Here is an 18,679-nt window from a genome sequence, read left to right as displayed (position 1 = left end):
ACTTTCAGAGACTGTAGGCTGCAGTCCTTTAGTCCTAAGTAGCCTTTCAAGGTTCAATATGAAAGCTTGTAAGAGCAATTGAAATTGAAAATTCAAATTAAAATATAATATGGCAGTCATAAAATTGCTGCAGACATATATACCTATATATTGATATATCAATATATATTTATATTTGTGACCAACAATGTTGCCATTTACGATGTACTATACACTGCTCTGAATATTTTGACGTCGAAATCGAGTTGAAGGTATATTGACGGTAAATCGGTATAGAATGGTATATTTAGTCAATTTCATCAACCTATTAAATTAAATTTTTAAATCTCAATTTTCTCTATCTCAAATCGCTTGCAAAGATTATGTAAGCGTCTTAATCCATAAATTACTTAAAATCTGCGTAGGCTTAGTATCAAATTTGTTTACTTATAGAAAACTATATTTTGTTTGATTCTATCATTGAAATTCTCTGTGTTTTTGCGATTCCGCATATTTTATAGATCAAGCCTTATTTGGATACTAGGTAATATTCGTATAATATTAAGAGAACTTTATGCGCGACTTATTTTAATTGGGCGACTCTTCCGATGTCGGGCCGAGCATCAGGAGGTGGGTGAGCACAAGAATTGCATTCAACTTTTATGATTGCCTTGGGGACCACAGGAGTTGATAGAGACGTTTTTTTTAATATACATTTTCGGTACAAAGAAATACACGTTTGAGATTTAAATTAAAATTTTCATTAGACTTAGTTTGCGGCCAGTTGAGATAATGTACCGCTAATACATTAGATTTACTTTGAATATTTTGAATGCGTTGACTATGACATATAGCTTCACAAAATGTCTGATAGTAGAAAAAACACAGATAATAGGTAACATAGGGCTTCAATCTCTCGATTCTTCCTTCCCTGCATCATTTATTTCAATGTAATGCATTCATATCATTGTCGAGGAATAAGATTTCTGATCTTGAAAACAAAACTATTAAGCCATTGTAGACAAGTGGGTATCAATATAGTCACCATCTTAGTAGAAAGATATCGTGGGCTTTTTTAAGTAGAGAGGAACTTACAGCTTGTTTAAGAATAGGGGCTTAAGTGGGCTAAGCTCGTTTTTTTCCACGGTATATTTTGAATATAAGACGGTATATTTCGGTATATTCCTGGGGGTCAGACCGTATATATGGACCGTATCCACTGTCAACAACAAAATATATAAAAAAAAATAAAGATCGAGCCATTAAATAATAGGAAAACACCAGAAAAAGGAAAAGAAAAAGAAGATAAAGCACAAAAATCATGTTTCGATCGAGCTTTGAAAAGAATCTAGGTAAAAGGGAAAATAAAAGTAAAAAACGAGTTGAATAAAGCCAGTAAAAATGACTCATCAGAAAAGCAAGAAAAGAAACAAAATTAACAATAAAAGGGAATGACCTAGCAGGGCAATTCAATTGTGACGATTGTGGGGCTAAGTGCGCAACGCCTGATATTTCTTTTTATGTTCCAGAGAGCGCCACGAGTCATCTGCGATTGGAGCCAGACTGGCCCTCCATCCTCCTCATCTGCGATGAAATCAACCAGAAGGATATCACGTATGTTGATACTACCATTGATATCGAGCTCTATATCTAGTCCTAATTGAGATTTCTCCTACTGCAGACCGAAGAATGCCTTCGCCGCGATCAAGAAGAAAATGAACTCTCCCAATCCGCACTCGGCCTGCTATTCGCTCCTGGTGCTGGAGAGCATTGTGAAGAACTGTGGCGCCCCCGTGCACGAGGAGGTGTTCACCAAGGAGAACTGCGAGATGTTCAGCAGCTTCCTGGAGACCACGCCCCACGAGAACGTGCGTCAGAAAATGCTGGAGCTGGTTCAGACCTGGGCCAATGCCTTCCGCTCGTCGGACAAATATCAATCCATCAAGGTACGACCGCGTCGGATGACTCATATCTTATCTTATCCGTTCACTTGATTTGCTTATACATGCGAAAACCAACCCAGAAGAGTGTCGAAACGTCGACTTGCAAGACTCTTCTTTTGTCCGATTCTTATAATTTAATTAGTGAGTCTGTTAGTTGTTGCTTAAACGCAGTACAAAGTGGTCTGTCAATTCAAAATGAGCTGCGAGGAGGAACTTAGCTTGGAGGAAGAATCCGTAGTAGGCTCTTGAGCAGTTGAATCCCTCGCCAATAATAATTCTGACCTTGCAGGACACCATGACCATCCTAAAGGCCAAGGGCCACACGTTTCCCGAGATGAAGGAAGCCGATGCCATGTTCACGGCCGACACGGCGCCCAACTGGTCCGACGGCAAGGTCTGCCACCGATGCCGCGTGGAGTTTACCTTCACCAACCGCAAGCACCACTGCCGTAACTGCGGCCAGGTGTTTTGTGGCCAGTGCACGGCCAAGCAGTGCCCCCTGCCGAAGTACGGCATCGAGAAGGAGGTTCGTGTGTGCGATGGCTGCTTTGCGGCACTCCTGCGCCCAGCTGGCAGCGGCAGTGGTGGAGTTGGCGTTGCCGGTAGCAGCAAGCCTGGAGCACGTCCAGCGGATAGCGATTTGCCGGCGGAGTACTTGAACAGTTCCTTGTCGCAGCAGGTGCAGGTTTGTCAATCGAACAAATTGCACACAAAATATTCATGAAATAGCCTTTATCTTCCAGACGCCTGCTCGCAAAACCGAACAGGAGCTCAAGGAGGAGGAGGAGCTACAACTGGCCCTGGCCCTCAGCCAGTCCGAGGCCGAGCAACAGAAGCCGAAACAAACGACCCTGACATCAGCGGCAGCCGCTTACCGAATGCAACAACGCTCGCCCAGTCCAGAGGCGCCGCCGGCCCCCAAGGAGTACCAACAGGAGGAGGCGTCAAACCCGGAATTAGCCAAATACTTGAACCGGAGCTACTGGGAGCAGCGTAAAATCAGCGAGTCCTCCTCCATGGCCAGCCCATCGGCTCCCAGTCCCATGCCTCCCACGCCACAGCCACAGCAGACTTTGCCCGTGCAGCCCAAGACCGCCGATGAGGTGCAGATCGATGAGTTTGCCGCCAATATGCGCACCCAGGTGGAGATCTTCGTAAACCGCATGAAGTCGAACTCGAGCCGTGGTCGCAGCATTTCGAACGACTCCTCTGTGCAGACACTGTTCATGACTCTGACATCGCTGCACTCCCAGCAGCTGTCGTACATCAAGGAGAAGGACGACAAGCGCATGTGGTACGAGCAGCTGCAGGATAAGCTGGCTCAGATCAAGGACTCGCGTGCCGCCTTGGACGTGCTGCGCCAGGAGCACGTGGAGAAGCTTCGGCGCATCGCCGAGGAGCAGGAGCGCCAGCGTCAGATGCAAATGGCTCAGAAGCTGGAGATTATGCGCAAGAAGAAGCAAGAATACCTTCAGTACCAACGCCAGTTGGCACTCCAACGCATTCAGGAGCAGGAGCGTGAGATGCAGCTGCGCCAAGAACAGCAAAAGGCCCAGTATCTCATGGGACAATCGGCCCCATTCCCATACCTCCCTGCATCCGGCGTAGCCCCGCATGGCTCCCCATCGCATCAACCGAACAGCGTCTATAATCCGTATGTAACTGCAGCTCCTGGCTATCCAGCTCCTGCACCCAATGGCCACGGACAGTTCCAGGGCATTCCGCCGGGCATGTACAACCCGGCCATTGCCCAGCCACCGACAAATGCAGCCCCAGGAATGATGATGCCTCCGCATCTGCAGCAGGCGATGCATCAGCCACAGCCAGCCAATGCCCAGCTCCACCATCCGGCCCCCCAACCTCAACAGCCTCAAATTGGCCACGTGATGCTCCAGCAGCAACAGTTAGTTCAGTCTCACCCACCGCTGGCCAATCAGGCTCCGCCCCAGGTACTACCCCAAGCACCGCCCCAGGCACAACATCAAGCACCGCCCCAGGCACAACATCAAGCACCGCCCCAGGCACAACATCAAGTACCGCCACAGGCACTTCCCCAAGCACCTCCCCAAGCACAAAATCAAGCCCCTTCGCAGCCACTTCCTCAAGCCCCACCAGTCGCCGAGATCGCCAACAAACAAATTCAGGCCATTGCTGCTGCACCGGCTCCGCCACAGACTGAGCCGAAGCCTGCCAAAGCAGACGAGCCAGCCACAGCAGAGCTGATCAGCTTTGACTAAAACGGGAAAGCTTATCGTTTTGTATTATCCTCCAGAGTTGAACGAAATATACACCATATGGATCCTAAACCGATTGAATACTGGTCCAAATTTTACGAATACTGGTAGGCAATCCTATACGAGATCGAAAACTCATTTACCTAATTTTAACCCACTCATGTTATTCCAAAATAAACCGCACTGTATTGTAGCAGCCAGTTGTCTCTCAGTCCCGCGGGTGGACGTCCATGCCACTCCATTTTACAGTTAACATTTATCAACAAAATAATTGGAAATTGAATACCAATTCTACAGAAAATCCGCACAAATTACGTTGGCAAGAAAACGTAACTGGGGGATCGCAAAAACAAAGTACGTACAGCCGGGAAAAAAGAATATCAAATGCCGAACAGGCAGGTCAAAATAGATTGAGCCTGTTGTTACTGGTCGTAGCTTCTGTCCTGCATTTTAGGCATCGGAGAGGGCTGCCACGCCAGGAAGAACCTTTCCCTCGAGCAGCTCGAGGGAAGCCCCACCGCCCGTGGAGACGTGCGACACTTTGTCGGCCCCACCGAACTGCTTGCAGGCCGTGGCCGTATCCCCGCCGCCGACGATGGTGGTGGCTCCCCGTGTCGTGGCCCCGATGACCGCCTCCAACATGGCTCTGGTGCCATTGGCGAAGCGTTCGTTCTCAAATAGGCCCGGTGGACCGTTCCAAACAATCGTCTTCGAAGCGCAAATGGCTCCGGCAAATATTTCAATGGATATCTTGCCAACATCAAGACCCATCATCTCCTTGGGAATCCCCTGTTTTGCATCCACGGACTCGACTCTCTCCGGGTTCTTATCGATTTTGTTGGCGCACACAAAGTCCACGGGTAGGATTATATTGACCTTTTTCTCCTGCGCTTTTGCCATTATTTCGGGCACCATGGCGGCACCTTTCTCGTCGAACAACGACTTGCCAATCTCCATGGAGTTGAGGACTTTGAGAAATGTAAAGGACATCCCACCTGCCACAATCATGACAGAAACATTATTCAGTAGGTTCGTTATCAGGGGGATTTTGTCGGCGATCTTTGCGCCCCCCAGAATGGCCAGGAACGGCTTGACTGGTTCTTGAAGCGCCTTGGCAAAATATTCTAGCTCCTTATCCATCAGAAATCCGGCGGCTCGCACTTTGTAGCCCTCGCCCATCATGGAACTGTGAGCCCGGTGAGCCGTGCCGAACGCATCGTTGACATAGATCTCGCCCAGCTTCGCCAACTTGGTCCGAAACTGCCTAACCTTCTCGGGATCAGTCTTGATCTTCTTTTTGTTCTTATCCTTGCTGCTGCCCGTCTCCTCGGCGTAAAAGCGAAGATTCTCCAGCAGCAGGACGCTACCCTCAGGAGGATTCTTCACCGCATCTAGGGTATTCTCCCCCACGCAGTCATCGAGAAAGCACACCGGCCTTCCCAACACCTTCTGCAGCTCCTTGGCCACCGGCTCGAGTGTGAATTTTTTGTTCTTTTTCCCATCCGGTCTACCCAAATGCGAAGCCAATACCTAATTTGGGTAATTGGAATCTCTAATGGACGAGCACAGGAGTGCATAGATGGAGATCTACTTACCAGACACTTGCACTTGTTGTCCAGGGCATATTTGATGCTGGGCAGAGCCGCGACTATGCGCTGATTGTTGGTTATTTTTCCATCCTTCATGGGAACATTAAAGTCCACCCTGTAACAGAGACCCCAAGTCATGAATGTGGGCATTTACTCTTTAGAATCCTAACCTCATGAAGACACGTTTGCCTGCCACATCAACGTTCTTCAGGCTCAACTTCTTTGGAGGTTTTCCAGCGTCTCCGCATTTTTGTTTGCTGCTAAAAAGTCGACCAGATGCAAATTTAAGAAGACTGGCGGCTCCAACCTGACGTCCAAAACCAAACATTTTCTTGTTAATGTACTTTGAAATAAAACGAAAAGTATTCTATTGACTTACTTGACAGTAAAGGAGCCGAGCATCTCCAAAGTGGTATAGAAGTTGAATGGAATACATACAGGTGGTCCAATCAGGATCGCCCCAATCCGCCTATTCGCCAATTCGAGCACTGCTGTTGCCCAGACTGGCCAAACTCCCTGGTGATCCATCTCTTCCACCGACCTCTGCTCCTTCGATCTCATCTCCATGCGTGGAGCTCTTGGCCACATTTAGATTCTCATGGTTTGGACTATGCCGCTTATCGAATTGGCAATAGCAGCATCGCCGCAACGCAATTTAAAAACACGAAATATTTCCACAAAGCAGAGAACTTATTCCAAGCTTTGGATAAGGGACTTCAGGAATTTGGGTTCAGCATGGAGAACATTATAGGATTTGCAGCATAGTGTGCCACTCAGTAGCTCTCGCTTCAAATTATGCTTGTAAAATGCTACTAAGAAGTCTAGAGCAAACGATTAAGGATACATTCAATTACTTCTTAAGAGCTCGAAGCGGCATAGAAAATTTAAGGCATTTCAAAAATTTCTAAATTCTCCGAGCATCAAATACTCAATCATTATGACCTATTTCGCTACTTGTTTCGCTAAAACCTCTTTTTACGCAAAATGCAATAAAAGCAATTATTAAGCATAAGCCAGTCAAGTAGAAAATTGACTCCTTAATCGGATAAAGTTATGTGGGCAGTGCTAAATGTTCTTTTTAGGTAGTAATATTCCACAGAACATCAAAAACGAGGAATATGTAAAAGAGAACTTGAATTCCTCAGTATATTTACGGTATATGTTGAAAATGAGGCGGTATGTTTCGGTATATTTCTGAGGGTCGGACGGTATATTTTATTGATAAATCCGCGGTCACACAGAGGGAAACACAACAATAGCTAATATATTTTTGTTTGCAGTAAAAACAAAGATTCATTACAAAAATGGGTGGTGGTGATTTGGTAAGTAGTGCCCCTCTGTATGGAGCCTTCAAGAATAATCGGAATTCTCGCACAGAACTTGAAGAAATCATGGCATCCGCACACGATGAAAAACCAGGAGCGGGTTTGGAAAGCAGAGGAGCAGGCCAAGATGGAAGAGAGGAAGTTACAAGACCTACGGAAGGAAATCCACGAGGAGCGGGATCGGGAAGATCTTAGGCGCCTGGGCGAGAGTTCTGGTGTGCTGGCCAGCAGTGGAGGAGCCGCCGGCGAGGCAAAGCTAGAATGGATGTATAAAAGTGAGTTTGGGTTGCTGTCACATGGAAAGTAGCATCATTTATAGCCCTATACAACTTTACAGACAGCACGGAGCTAATCAACCGTGAAGAGTACCTGCTCGGCCGCAAGATCGACAAATCCTTTGAGACGCTGCAAGCCGAGGAGCGGCGGCAGGAACACGGCACTGTGGGCCTCAAACAGTCCATCAATCATGTCGAGCACGACTGTGTTCCTTTCTCCATACGGGCGTACCGCAACCTGCAGTCTACGGAGCAAGTAGACATGCAGCGCAAGACTATGGAGGACCCGCTGATGCTCATCAAGCAGCGCGAAATGGAATCGCGACGAAAGCTTCTGGAGAATCCAGTCAAATTGAAGGAAATCCATCGTATTCTTAAGACTGAGCAAGATCTGAAAGCCGCTAAGGAAAAGAAATCCAAAAAGAGTAAAAAATCAAAAAAGAAGAAACATAGCAAGAGGTCCAGCAACGAATCGAGCAGCAGCGAAAGCGACGAGGACTTGGACAGAAAGCTGGCACGTCAAGTCAGCAAGCTGAAGGGAGACGCTGGAAATGAGGACTTGAAACTAGACAAGCTATTGGACGCAAAGTATCGGACCATATCCAAGCAGTTGGACATTGCATCCAAGAGGAAGAAGAGCAAAAAGTCGAGACGCAAAAGCAGCGACAGTAGCAACGAAAGCAGCACCGATGAGAGGGCACGAAGAAGAGAGTCAGAGCACAGGAGAAGAGATGACCGCAATGGAAGCTCAAGGCTCAGGGAAAACCACAGAGGCAACAGTCCAGAGGAACCGAGAGCAAATCGTGGTGGCAGCAGCAGCCACAGCTCGCGACGACAGCATCAGACAGAACGTCGAAGAAGCCCGGAAAGAGGGCCTCCACGTAGGGAACGAGATCAAAGAGACCGCAGCAGAGGACGCTCAGATCACAGCAGGAATCACACAGGTCGAAGAGATCGCAGCACGGATCACACAGGTCGAAGAGAACGCAGCAGGGACCGAAGTCCAATCCGTCGCCGCCACAGCCCCAGCCCGCCGCCGAAACGACCGTCACCCCCTAAGCGCAACGCCGGCAAGCCCAAGCTGAGCGAAGCCGACCGCGAGGCTCGTCTGCGAGAGATGATGGACAACGCCACATGGCGAGAGGCCGACCGCACCCAAGCCGTGCGGAAGCACCGCGAGGCATATGCCCGGGAAGAAGCGCAGAACAGGGAGCGTGACTTTGACAAGGAGTTCATCAACAAGGAGGTGAAGAAGGCCATTTCTAATCACAACTCGATTGGCGATCGCATACGGGCCAATCTCAACAACATACAGCGCACCTCCTCCGCCATGGATACGAACTTTGCACGAAAGTAGAAGCCACGGCCGTAAGCTAAATAGTATTCCTTTATTTCATGTGCATATAGTTCTGCAACAAAATGATTCAACTTTGTGTCTGTGGGGCTTACAAGATAAACGACGCGATTAACATACATATTTCGGAGAGTGTGTTCCATTTGAGTTTAGGCGTTGGAGAGAGCGGCAACGCCGGGCAGTGTCTTGCCCTCCAGCAGCTCCAGGGAGGCACCGCCACCGGTGGAGACGTGCGAGACGAGAGCTTCAGTGTTCCATTTGGCGCAGCACGAGGCTGTGTCGCCGCCACCAATGATGGAGATCGTGCCATTCTTAGTGGCCGCCACAACACCGTCCATGATGCCCTTGGTGCCATTGGCGAAGTTGGGGAACTCGAACACGCCGGGAGGTCTGTTTCACAGGTTTAAATTGCAACAGAGAATTGACACGAGAACAGAAAAACTTACCCGTTCCAGACAATCAGCTTGGCGCGTGCCACAGGTGCCGCAAAGAGCTCACGAGTCTTGGGTCCCACATCCAGACCCATGTGTCCATCGGGAATGCCACTCTCAACGGTGGCCTCGCTAACGACTGCGTTCTCAGCGAACTTATCACCACAGACAAAGTCCACGGGCAAGTGCAGCTTGACGTTGTTCTTCTTGGCCTTTTCCACTAGGTTCTGGACTATCTTGGAGCCTTCCTCGTCGAACAGGGAGCCGCCGATCTTCATGTTGTTGAGGACCTTAAGGAAGGTGAACGCCATACCGCCGCCAATGATCATCTCATTGACTTTGTCGAGCAAGTTCTCGATCAGCTGGATCTTGTCGGCAACCTTGGCGCCACCTAGGATAGCCAGGAAGGGATTTGGGGGGTTGTCCAAGGCCTGAGAAAAGTACTTGAGCTCCTTGTTGAGCAGCAAGCCAGCAGCACGCTTTTCGAAGCCATCGCCCATCATGGAGCTATGGGCACGATGGGCAGTGCCGAAAGCATCATTGACGTAGACATCGCCCAGCTTGGCCAGGCTGCTACGGAACTCCTTGACCTTAGCGGGATCGGCCTTTACCTTTCCGCCGCTGGCGTCCAGGCCCTTGCCCTCCTCCTCCACGTAGAAGCGCACGTTCTCGAGCAGAATGACAGAACCCGGCGCGGGGTCCTTGCAAGCGGCCTCCACCTCACTGCCCACACAGTCGCTGAGGAATTTAACATCCTGCCCGAGCAGCTTCTTCAGCTCGTCGGCCACGGGGGCCAGCGTGTACTTGATGTTCTTGTTGCCATCGGGACGACCCAGGTGGGACATCAGCACCACGGACTTGGCCTTCTTGGACAGGGCCAGCTTTACGCTGTCCAGAGCAGCCACAATGCGCTGGTTGCTCGTGATCTTTCCATCCTTGATGGGCACATTGAAGTCCACTCTGCAGGGGAAGAGAACGAAACGGAGGTTTATGCAACCCAGTTGCCAGACACAACACCATAGCTCCACAATTACCGCATCAACACCCGCTTGCCCTCCAAGTCCAGGTTCTCAATGCTCAGCTTATTAAAGGCCATTTTAATAATTTTTATGGTGCGTGCGAACAACTCCAACAAATTTTTTACCACTGGCCTGGCGAATGTTCTTCATTCACAGCTGCTGTGCGGCAATGTCAGAGCAAGGTCATTAGTGGGTCGGTTGATTAGGGTTGCATGTTGTGCCTGTAACGGCTCCATATCAGTCAGCTTTGCGCCGCAACAAAGGCTGCGCATGGCAAAGATACAGATACACTAATCAGAACGGTAAATTCATATATTCTTGTTAGACTAGGTTGTATCTGAATAAATAAAACAAATTCGTACTGAAATGCAGCTCTGACAAGTGGCGCCAATTGGTGCTGCAAAATGGTTTCCAACCAGTGCTGTAAATGAGCCTATTTCAAAGCTTTGAAAAATGTACTGGCTAGTAGAAATAAAGGCAGTGGGGAGCCAGTCTAAATCTAAATACATTACAAAGGAATGTGTATATTTACTGCAGCTGCTAATGCAGATCGTAAAACGTGCAAATGTACATAAATCTGTGAAAATACAACTCTGCCGTTTGGCTGCACAGTGTTGAGGAACACAACGGTTTTAGCGGCTAAATTTGAAAGAAGCTAAAGTCTATTTTTTGTATAATCTCAAAAGTAGTAAAATATTCAATTTTATAATCTGAATATGCCTTGGTTGGGAATACCAATGTGTCCCAGAAAGATGAGCGTACATATGTAATTATTGTATAAATAAATGATTTTCACCCAAGCCAAGTAACGAATTCGAGCATCCATGAGAGTGTATTGTATGTACATTCATACATAAATGAATGGATTTGTGCTCTGGGCGATTGGCCATACAGTTTTATTTCGGCTGTTCAGAGACCGCAGCCATGTACAAACAGATGCCCCGGCGCGCACAGGCACGCTAACACACTCGCAAAAACTGCCAATGATTCCAACATGGCTCTTCCCCAAATGATTCATTCATGCGCCGCTCACTCGCTGACACTCTCTGCCGCCGGTCTCTTCGGCGGACAGTTCAAGCAACAACCACCACGAGACATCACATCACCCACCGCCTCCTGCAAGACCACCACCAACACCCACCGAACATACACAGTGCAGCAAAATGCATGACGCAGATGGCAGCAACGGCGATGGGGTAAGAGAGTGGATGAGATAAAGAGGGGAGGAGAGAAGAGGAAAGCATGGCGTGGGCCTATTCAAAGCATTTCAACCACAGAACTGCACCATCGGTGGAAGAATGTGCACGACGGGATGATATACCCTCTTGTTTCCCCATCAACCCATAAAAACGTCATAAGTGCAAGCCCACCACAGAGGACACTCTCACAATGGGCAGTGCGTCGTCCCCGACATTTCCCGTCCAGCTCCAGCCCCATCCTCAGGTACGAGTACGAGCAATATTGGAAATCGAAGACAATGGCACTGGTAAATGTAATTTTAATAATTGCGTGTGAAGTGCCCGTTGACGTAGGACAGCTGGGTATCGTACTAATCGTCGCACTCGTGTGGAAACATTAGCACAAGCCAGCCAAACGCGACCCGAGACCGGAGATGAATGTCTCCCAGACCCGGCTCGGGCAACTCGGCCAAGCGAATCGCCTATCTATCATTCTAACAGCCGCTCAAAGCGAATTGTAAACCTGTTCCATGCTGTTCTCCAGAACGATTTCAGTTACCTAAAGTAAACGTTCATGACTCTAGAGACTAGAACGGCAATCGCTATGCGGTACAGTATGACCTACAAGTATGATATGATTCAGGTTGAAAAGCACGCACGAGTATACCAATGTATGGATTCTAGTAAGTATCTTGGTATCTTGGATCCATTACAGACTATTAGCAGCCCAAGTTAAAAAAAAACTTCGTGCCATGGTACATGCTAGGGTGTCACTGGTGTACCAGCATGTACGAGTACGTATGCATGTACATATGTATCTAGATACACATGAGTGGTCAGGTATCGATTGTTTGCATTAAGATTTGTTCACACCTCTTTGCTACGGAAACTTTATGACGCATGTGTATGTACTTTTTATGAAGGAGATTCTGAACAAAGCAGGAATCTTGGGGTAGGTTATGGACGAACTTTGAGGCAACGGGATTTTTTATAACGAACACCGAATGGCAGATGTTGGCCTTCCTGGAAATAGGACCTTTCTAGAAAGGTCTATAATCAACTTCCTGCCTGCCTTTCCATCCGCGATTAGCACCTGTGTTATCGCGAATGATCCTCCATTTTGAATCACGGACTAACCTTGGCATATTACCGGTCAAACAGTGCCCGTATCTTTACGGGATCCTCTTGAATCTAGATACAACAGCTTGTTGACCGCATGTACGAATGCGGCCCGCTTTTGTCCGTCAAAGGCCCCATCGCGGCTGATGAGAGCCACCGACTCATATCGTAACAATGCGCGAATGCTGCACGAACGGGGGAACAACGAACGCCATGCCGTGCCACTCCAATGGGGACTACTCGTAAGAGTTCAGGCCGCGGAGAGAAGAAAGCCTAACCGCACCGCGTGGCGGCTTGCAAAACGAAGACGCAAATCGGCTTATCGTCAGCATTCAGTCCTAAAGGCAGCCAAGAGTCAGAGCTGTTTGTCGCGGCTGCTGGCGGCGCTGCTGCTCAAATATGATAACTCAATGATGTCCCACGATTACAGGTGTTTACCACGAATGCCTTCAACGTGAGCGGGCGAACAGGTTCGCCGCTTTTAATTAGCGAGCTGACGGACGGCTGCTCTGCCGTCTCCCGTATTATTCAGATTACGAACTATAGCTACATACATATGTACACACATACATGTGTATTTATTGTTGCTTATGCACGAAAATAGCTGACAAACAAGAATGTTTCAAGCGAGAGCCCCGACTACCTGCTACTCAGTATACGTTTTTAAAAGTAATTCAGCAGAGAATAGGTTACATTTTACACCATTATCGGCGACAAATTGTGTTTGAATTCAATGGAAAATTACTTAAATGTTTTAAATCAATACTTACTTAATATATGTATGCCTTTGCCTTCAATCCCCATATACATACATACATATGTATGTATGTATCTAAACAAACGCAATATACCCTTGTTTTGTTTGGATATCAGGTGTAATGGCTGAGACATGGCAAATCGTACGAAATAAGAACGACTACAATGCCAATAGCTCATCAGCCAATTCCTGAACCAACATGGTTCGTGTAACGAACAGAGCCAGCAAATTGTCGAACCACAAATGCGGGATCAAAGGGAGAAACGGCACATAAGAACAAACTAAGGGTGGACCATGTTCGAACATAAGCTGATAAGCGATGATGGGTTCAATGTAGCCATTTGAACCCAGAAAGTTATTGTGGTTATCCCACTACTCGCTGTGTAACGATCCCAGACTCTTCTCCAGCCAAGTCGTTGGTATACCCTGAGGTGGACGAATTAATAGGCCTAAAAAATAGACGTCTCCCTGAGCACCTTCTTCCTCCACTCACATTGCTAATCAATTGACCCCAATACGCGAGCATATTCCGGCCCACGCTGGTCCACTCTATAAATACAAGCACTGCTATCCGCCCAGTAGAAGGCGCTCTACACACATCTGCATCAACAGCACTGCAGCAACACTTCCCATGAGCAACAACAAGAAAGGGGAGCGACGGACAAGCTGTCGGGCTCACGCACGCGTCGACTGGTGATTCCAACAGAACGTCGAAGCAACGGAACGACTGCACCACACCCCCAATCCATGCCGCCCTAGAGTTCGCCAACTACATCGGCCGGCAAATTTTCAAATTTAGCGCCAAACGTGCCGGCGACTGTACTCACGGAACCCAAGCAGATTTTGTATGGAATTAATCAAGAAACCCACTCATTTTGTCAATTCCGGATATAGTTTTGATCGTATCGACTTCGAAAAAATACCAAAATTAAGGGGACCATTAGCAGTATCCCCTCGATCTGTTTCAGATCCGATCTGAATAAAGGAATCTGAGAAATGGGCGAAAATATCGGGGCGCAACTTTTTGTGAAGAAGAAGCTGGCGGCAATTTGTAAACGCTGCCGCGCGAGCATGTTCATTCTTGTTCGAGCCTTCAACGGGTACATATCGTGGTCAGCAAAACAGAAAATACCCAGCAGTTAGCAGTAGTATCCTTCTTCCATGCAAGATAAATACTATCTGTTTTTCACAGTGCCTCTGACTGATTCCTCCTGCACTGCAAATACTCTATATAATACTTGATCCAAAATTATTGCAAAATATTTCAAAAATCTCTCGATTGCTTGGACGCAAACTCTGTTGTTGTTGCCTTCTCTCTACTTTGCTGCCGACTGCGGCTGTACAGATGCCGCAGAGGTTTTTCTTCAGTGTATTCCGAGGGAGAGAGGCAACACCAACCGACCGTGTGATAAGCCGGCCAGAAAGAAAGCAAGCGAGAGAGGACTAGAGAAAACGAGAGCGAGAGTGCCTAAGTGTGTGTGTGTGTGCGTGTGCGTGTGCGTGTGCGATTTGTATCTGTGTCGTGTCAACGCTTCTCTTCCGCTGCTTAAATACACTGGACGTACCACAAATCCAAACACTGTGTTTGTGTTCTCGTGCGGTGCGGTTCTCGTTTTCTCCCCTGACTATTTTGCGCTAATTTTTGTCAACAACCCACATTTTCCGAATACAGCAATAAAAAGAAATAAACGGAGTATACATACAAGGAGCATCAATCATTCAAATCATCCAGCTAAAGCCCATATAACCGTTAAGCGTTATATAAATTAAACAAATAAGTTTAAAAAAAAAACTACAAAAAAACCAGAAACAAAATGTCTGCAGCCACAGAACAACAGAATAACGGTGATGTTGCCGTCGAGAAGGTGGCCGTCAAGGACGACGTCGCCGCGGTGAAGGACGATCTCAAAGCCAAGGCAGCCAGCGAGGATAAGGCAGCAGCAGATGCCGCTGGCGACGCGGTCGCCGATAACGGTACGGCAAAGGACGGCGAGGATGCTGCCGATGCCGCTGCCGCGCCCGCTAAGGAATCAGTGAAAGGCACCAAGAGGCCAGCAGAAGTAAGTACCCCTGTCCACCAGTGCGCTCCAGTTGCGGTGGGAAGAGGAAAAGAGGCGATCATCTTCATTGTACAGTTTCACGTTTTTGGTTTGTGCGTTTCCCAACACTTCTCCCCTCCTGTCGGTATCGCTATCGATCACCTTATCGATTGATGTGATTTTTGTTTACGCGCTCGAATTCCTCGGTACAAAGTGATTCATTCGAACTCGTAAGTTCCACTTTTCGAATATTACAAAACGACGAAAAATTCTGGAAATAGATATACACACGTTTTCCGATTTCAAATGCTGCTTCTGAGAGCGGGATTGTTACGCTCAGAGAGCCTGTTCGCAAGCGCTTATATACCAACAAGGGAGAGAATACATGTATAGAGAGAGAGAGAGAGACAGTTGTTTACGATTAACCAAGATGATTGTCGGTCGGTAATCAAGAATTATTGTTGTTGGGTTCAAATCGAGGTTAGAGGGCCCATCCACACCACTCGACAACGCTATTGATGATGCAGTTGCGGTACAGTTCTGTTCTGGCTCAGATAGAGAAGTCCCGCTCCCGAGCGAGAGCGTGCGCTAATGTATTTTTAATAAACTTAACCAAATCAGATGAATACTAGAACAGGTCATTAACATTGACGTGGGCAAAGGAAAGACGCAAAAAGCTTAACCGAGAAAGAGAGCAGAACAAAGATACATAGAGTAAGAGAGGTGTGTACATAGATAGCTTGTAAGCGGCCTTGCAACACCTACACTGCCTGTGAGTGTTTCTCTGTTGGGTTCAGAACAATAGATGCAATAACACTTCATTATTTGCATACTTGGCCTTATTTATCATCGGGGAGACTGCATTTGACTATTGCGTTTGCAAGAAATATTGGCAACGCCGCAACAACAATAACAGTACTCTCTCTGTCTCTCTCTCAGCGAAAACATTGCCGGCCGGCGACTGTGTGCGCGCGGTATTCAAACTTCTTTTGTATCGTCTGTCACATTCCATTCTGTCATTCCCCCATTTGGGGCCATAATCGAAAAGCACATTTCTGATAAAAATAAAAGCCATGAGGTAGCACGCTAGTGAGAACTATAAATTGGCAAATGAAACGATTTGACTCGAACTCGAAACGAAAATGTACAGTAACGGGTTCTCTCTCGCTCTCTCATCGTTTATGCGTCTCGCTCTTTATCCACCGCTCTCTCGTAATTGGTTATGTATACACACATACACTCCCATGTGTAGGATGTTTGTGTTTGCGCTTACATTTATCTTTCACTTTTTCCCCTCTCCCTTTTATGCGTATTTATTTTGGTACATGGCGATGCGTACATAAAACAAGGCCTGTACAGGGTGTCAAACTGCCCTTTTGAGGTTATGTAATGGAGGTACACGGTGTTTGTTGGTTTCCTCTGAGGTTAGGTCTTTGCTGGGCAATACTCTCCCTTTAAATTAGTCATTACAGGGTATTACCAATTGCAATTTGGGCTTACCTAAATACAGATTAGAGTGAACTGCTTTGTTTTGGAAGAAGAATGTTAAACACGAGAATGGAAAACTATACAGGTAGAAACTGTCAATAAACACCATCAACAGTCAGTGGAAAATAATTTCCCACCAAACCCCTTTGAACTTACCCCCTCTACTTATATCCTTGATGACCCTGTTTTATTTCTTTTGTATTGCACATTTCTCAAGAGCTCAGTCTCGTGACTTATGTATGTTGTCCTCTCAAGAGTGGGAGGGGGGCACATATTTTGCACACTTTTCCGCAGCTATCTTGTTTTCACATGTAACAGTCGGCTTCGCCTAGTAAATATATATACTACGGGTTTTTTTTTTAGATGGGTACCTCTTATGTACCGCTTATGGCCGCTTGTTGTTGGTTGGCTGCTGCTTAACAAACGTGAACCCACGCATACGACGCTGACAGAGACGCAGGCGGCGACGCTAGCGCACTCTGCTTCAGCAGCTGTGGGTGTGTGTGTGTACGAGAGGCATTCATTCATGCAACTATGTCGTGACGCGTTCTCAGGTACAGTTCTGTCTCGTCAGCGCTCTCTCTGGCGGTCTTTCTCTCCCTCGCTCTCTCTGGCGGTCTTTTTCTCTCTCGCTCTCTCTCTCCCTCTCTTTTCTGTCCCTCACAGCTGCTGTGTGTCGAGCACACGCTTGGCTTGGCAGTCGTATCCCACGGATATGGATATGGATACATATGCTTATTGCCTTATTGTTTTTTTTATGTATTACACACGCACGCACACCACAGAGAGAGGAGGAAGATACATACGAGTATGTAAAAGAGAGTGCACTTGTAATTTCATGCTCTTTTACTCGTTGCTCTGTCTCTCTCCCCCCTTTTTTCTCTCTCTCTCTCTATATATATGTATATATAACTTGCTTTGCCGTGTGCGTGCTTGCAGCGAATTACATTGGCGCGCGCATTTTTCAAATGTTTTTTACGGCGAAAATAACGATTTTCCCGCTGCTCTGCCAGAAGACTACAAAAATGAGAAGGGGAGCGAAGTGGTTTCCCGTTTTGTGGGCTGAAAATATACTTTTTATGGCCATGTATAGTGTGTGAAGGGGGAATTAGATGGAGCTTTTGCTTTGCCCTTGATCAAGGAGATGTGTGGGTTTGAGTTGGGCGCACAGGACCAGAATCCGATTCAGAATCGTTATGCTCATTTCTCTCTATTTTTCCAGGCCAAATCCGCCGAATCAAAGAAGGCCAAGAAGGCCGCCGACGGCGATTCCGACGAGGAGGAAGCTCTGGAAGAAATTATCGAGGGCGACAGTGAAATCGAGAGCGACGAATACGACATACCCTATGATGGTGAGGAGGATGACATTGAATGTGATGGTAGGTGTATATATAGACGGGATTTTTCCTCCGAATATTCGAACTAATCTTAAATTTCTTTTCGAACAGACGATGATGATGATAACGACGATGGCTCCGGCTCGGACGATCAGGCGTAATAATAATGTAGTCAAAAATACAACAAAACAAACAAACAATTTAAATTAATAATAAATAAAAGTTACAAGCAAAAACAAATAAGAAAGCAACCAGAAAATAAACAACAACAACCAACAAAGGAAAAAACACAAAAAAATTGAAAAAGTATATAATTTTTATGTTTAAGGAATAATTTTTATTTCTTACCTTATTTTAATTGTATTTTATGTGTACTTTTTTTATAAAAAAATACAAAACCACAAAAATTGTAATTGAGAAAGGTTCGTATATGTCGATCTATACGAAAAGAACGAAATGAAACGTAATCATCCCCACTATATACAAATACGACACGAAATCCACAAAAAAAAAAACTAAACCAAAATCTTTCTTTCCTTTATGTATAAGTCCTAATTTATAGAAGTTTATGCTTAAAAACAAATATACAAAGATTGAGCATGAAGAAGCGTA

The 18,679-nt window shown here is 46.8% G+C and overlaps 5 protein-coding genes and 1 long non-coding RNA gene across 11 annotated transcripts; 4 read left to right on the top strand and 2 right to left on the bottom strand.

Annotated features, from left to right (window-relative positions):
• The first annotated feature begins 572 nt into the window (after positions 1 to 572).
• On the top strand, positions 573 to 4,349 carry Hrs (Hepatocyte growth factor regulated tyrosine kinase substrate). Of its 4 annotated transcripts, none has more exons than XM_033380403.1 (5): positions 573 to 609; positions 1,509 to 1,593; positions 1,661 to 1,925; positions 2,212 to 2,607; positions 2,666 to 4,254. In XM_033380403.1, exons 1-5 carry the CDS (start codon positions 588 to 590, stop codon positions 4,157 to 4,159), a joined length of 2,262 nt encoding a protein of 753 aa, XP_033236294.1. In that variant the 5' UTR covers positions 573 to 587; the 3' UTR covers positions 4,160 to 4,254. The 4 variants fall into 4 exon arrangements, with proteins under 4 accessions (XP_033236294.1, XP_033236293.1, XP_001355993.2 ...); XM_033380402.1 differs by lacking the exon at positions 573 to 609 and adding an exon at positions 1,177 to 1,331 and having other exon boundaries at positions 2,212 to 2,601; XM_001355957.3 differs by lacking the exon at positions 573 to 609 and adding an exon at positions 1,177 to 1,331.
• Positions 4,323 to 6,362, bottom strand: LOC4816589 (phosphoglycerate kinase). The gene is made up of 4 exons (XM_033380405.1): positions 6,125 to 6,362; positions 5,916 to 6,052; positions 5,752 to 5,860; positions 4,323 to 5,686 (listed from the first exon to the last, which is right to left on the bottom strand). The coding sequence occupies exons 1-4, from the start codon at positions 6,179 to 6,181 to the stop codon at positions 4,607 to 4,609; spliced, it is 1,383 nt and encodes a 460-aa protein (XP_033236296.1). The 5' UTR covers positions 6,182 to 6,362; the 3' UTR covers positions 4,323 to 4,606.
• Positions 6,363 to 6,911: 549 nt separating this feature from the next.
• On the top strand, positions 6,912 to 8,820 carry Cwc25 (CWC25 spliceosome associated protein homolog). The gene is made up of 3 exons (XM_001355960.4): positions 6,912 to 7,067; positions 7,123 to 7,345; positions 7,408 to 8,820. Exons 1-3 carry the CDS (start codon positions 7,050 to 7,052, stop codon positions 8,700 to 8,702), a joined length of 1,536 nt encoding a protein of 511 aa, XP_001355996.3. The 5' UTR covers positions 6,912 to 7,049; the 3' UTR covers positions 8,703 to 8,820.
• Pgk (phosphoglycerate kinase) lies at positions 8,715 to 10,325 on the bottom strand. Its single transcript, XM_001355958.4, has 3 exons — positions 10,165 to 10,325; positions 9,146 to 10,090; positions 8,715 to 9,089 (listed from the first exon to the last, which is right to left on the bottom strand). Exons 1-3 carry the CDS (start codon positions 10,224 to 10,226, stop codon positions 8,849 to 8,851), a joined length of 1,248 nt encoding a protein of 415 aa, XP_001355994.1. The 5' UTR covers positions 10,227 to 10,325; the 3' UTR covers positions 8,715 to 8,848.
• Positions 10,326 to 10,456: 131 nt separating this feature from the next.
• LOC117184126 (uncharacterized) lies at positions 10,457 to 12,148 on the top strand. The gene is made up of 2 exons (XR_004469338.1): positions 10,457 to 11,345; positions 11,427 to 12,148. It is a non-coding gene; the product is annotated as an uncharacterized lncRNA (long non-coding RNA).
• A 2,089-nt stretch (positions 12,149 to 14,237) lies between these two features.
• On the top strand, positions 14,238 to 18,291 carry Bacc (nuclear regulator Bacchus). Of its 3 annotated transcripts, none has more exons than XM_002133042.3 (4): positions 14,238 to 14,315; positions 14,876 to 15,263; positions 17,953 to 18,109; positions 18,179 to 18,291. In XM_002133042.3, exons 2-4 carry the CDS (start codon positions 15,018 to 15,020, stop codon positions 18,226 to 18,228), a joined length of 453 nt encoding a protein of 150 aa, XP_002133078.1. In that variant the 5' UTR covers positions 14,238 to 14,315; positions 14,876 to 15,017; the 3' UTR covers positions 18,229 to 18,291. The 3 variants fall into 3 exon arrangements, with proteins under 3 accessions (XP_002133078.1, XP_033236292.1, XP_033236291.1); XM_033380401.1 differs by having other exon boundaries at positions 14,245 to 14,303; XM_033380400.1 differs by lacking the exon at positions 14,238 to 14,315 and having other exon boundaries at positions 14,750 to 15,263.
• The last annotated feature ends 388 nt before the right edge of the window (positions 18,292 to 18,679 follow it).

Source organism: Drosophila pseudoobscura, chromosome 4 (assembly GCF_009870125.1).
Source record: "Drosophila pseudoobscura strain MV-25-SWS-2005 chromosome 4, UCI_Dpse_MV25, whole genome shotgun sequence".
NCBI classification, from domain to species: Eukaryota; Metazoa; Arthropoda; class Insecta; order Diptera; family Drosophilidae; genus Drosophila; species Drosophila pseudoobscura.
Note: the sequence above shows the minus strand (reverse complement) of the source record. Positions and strands in the feature narration are given on the sequence as shown.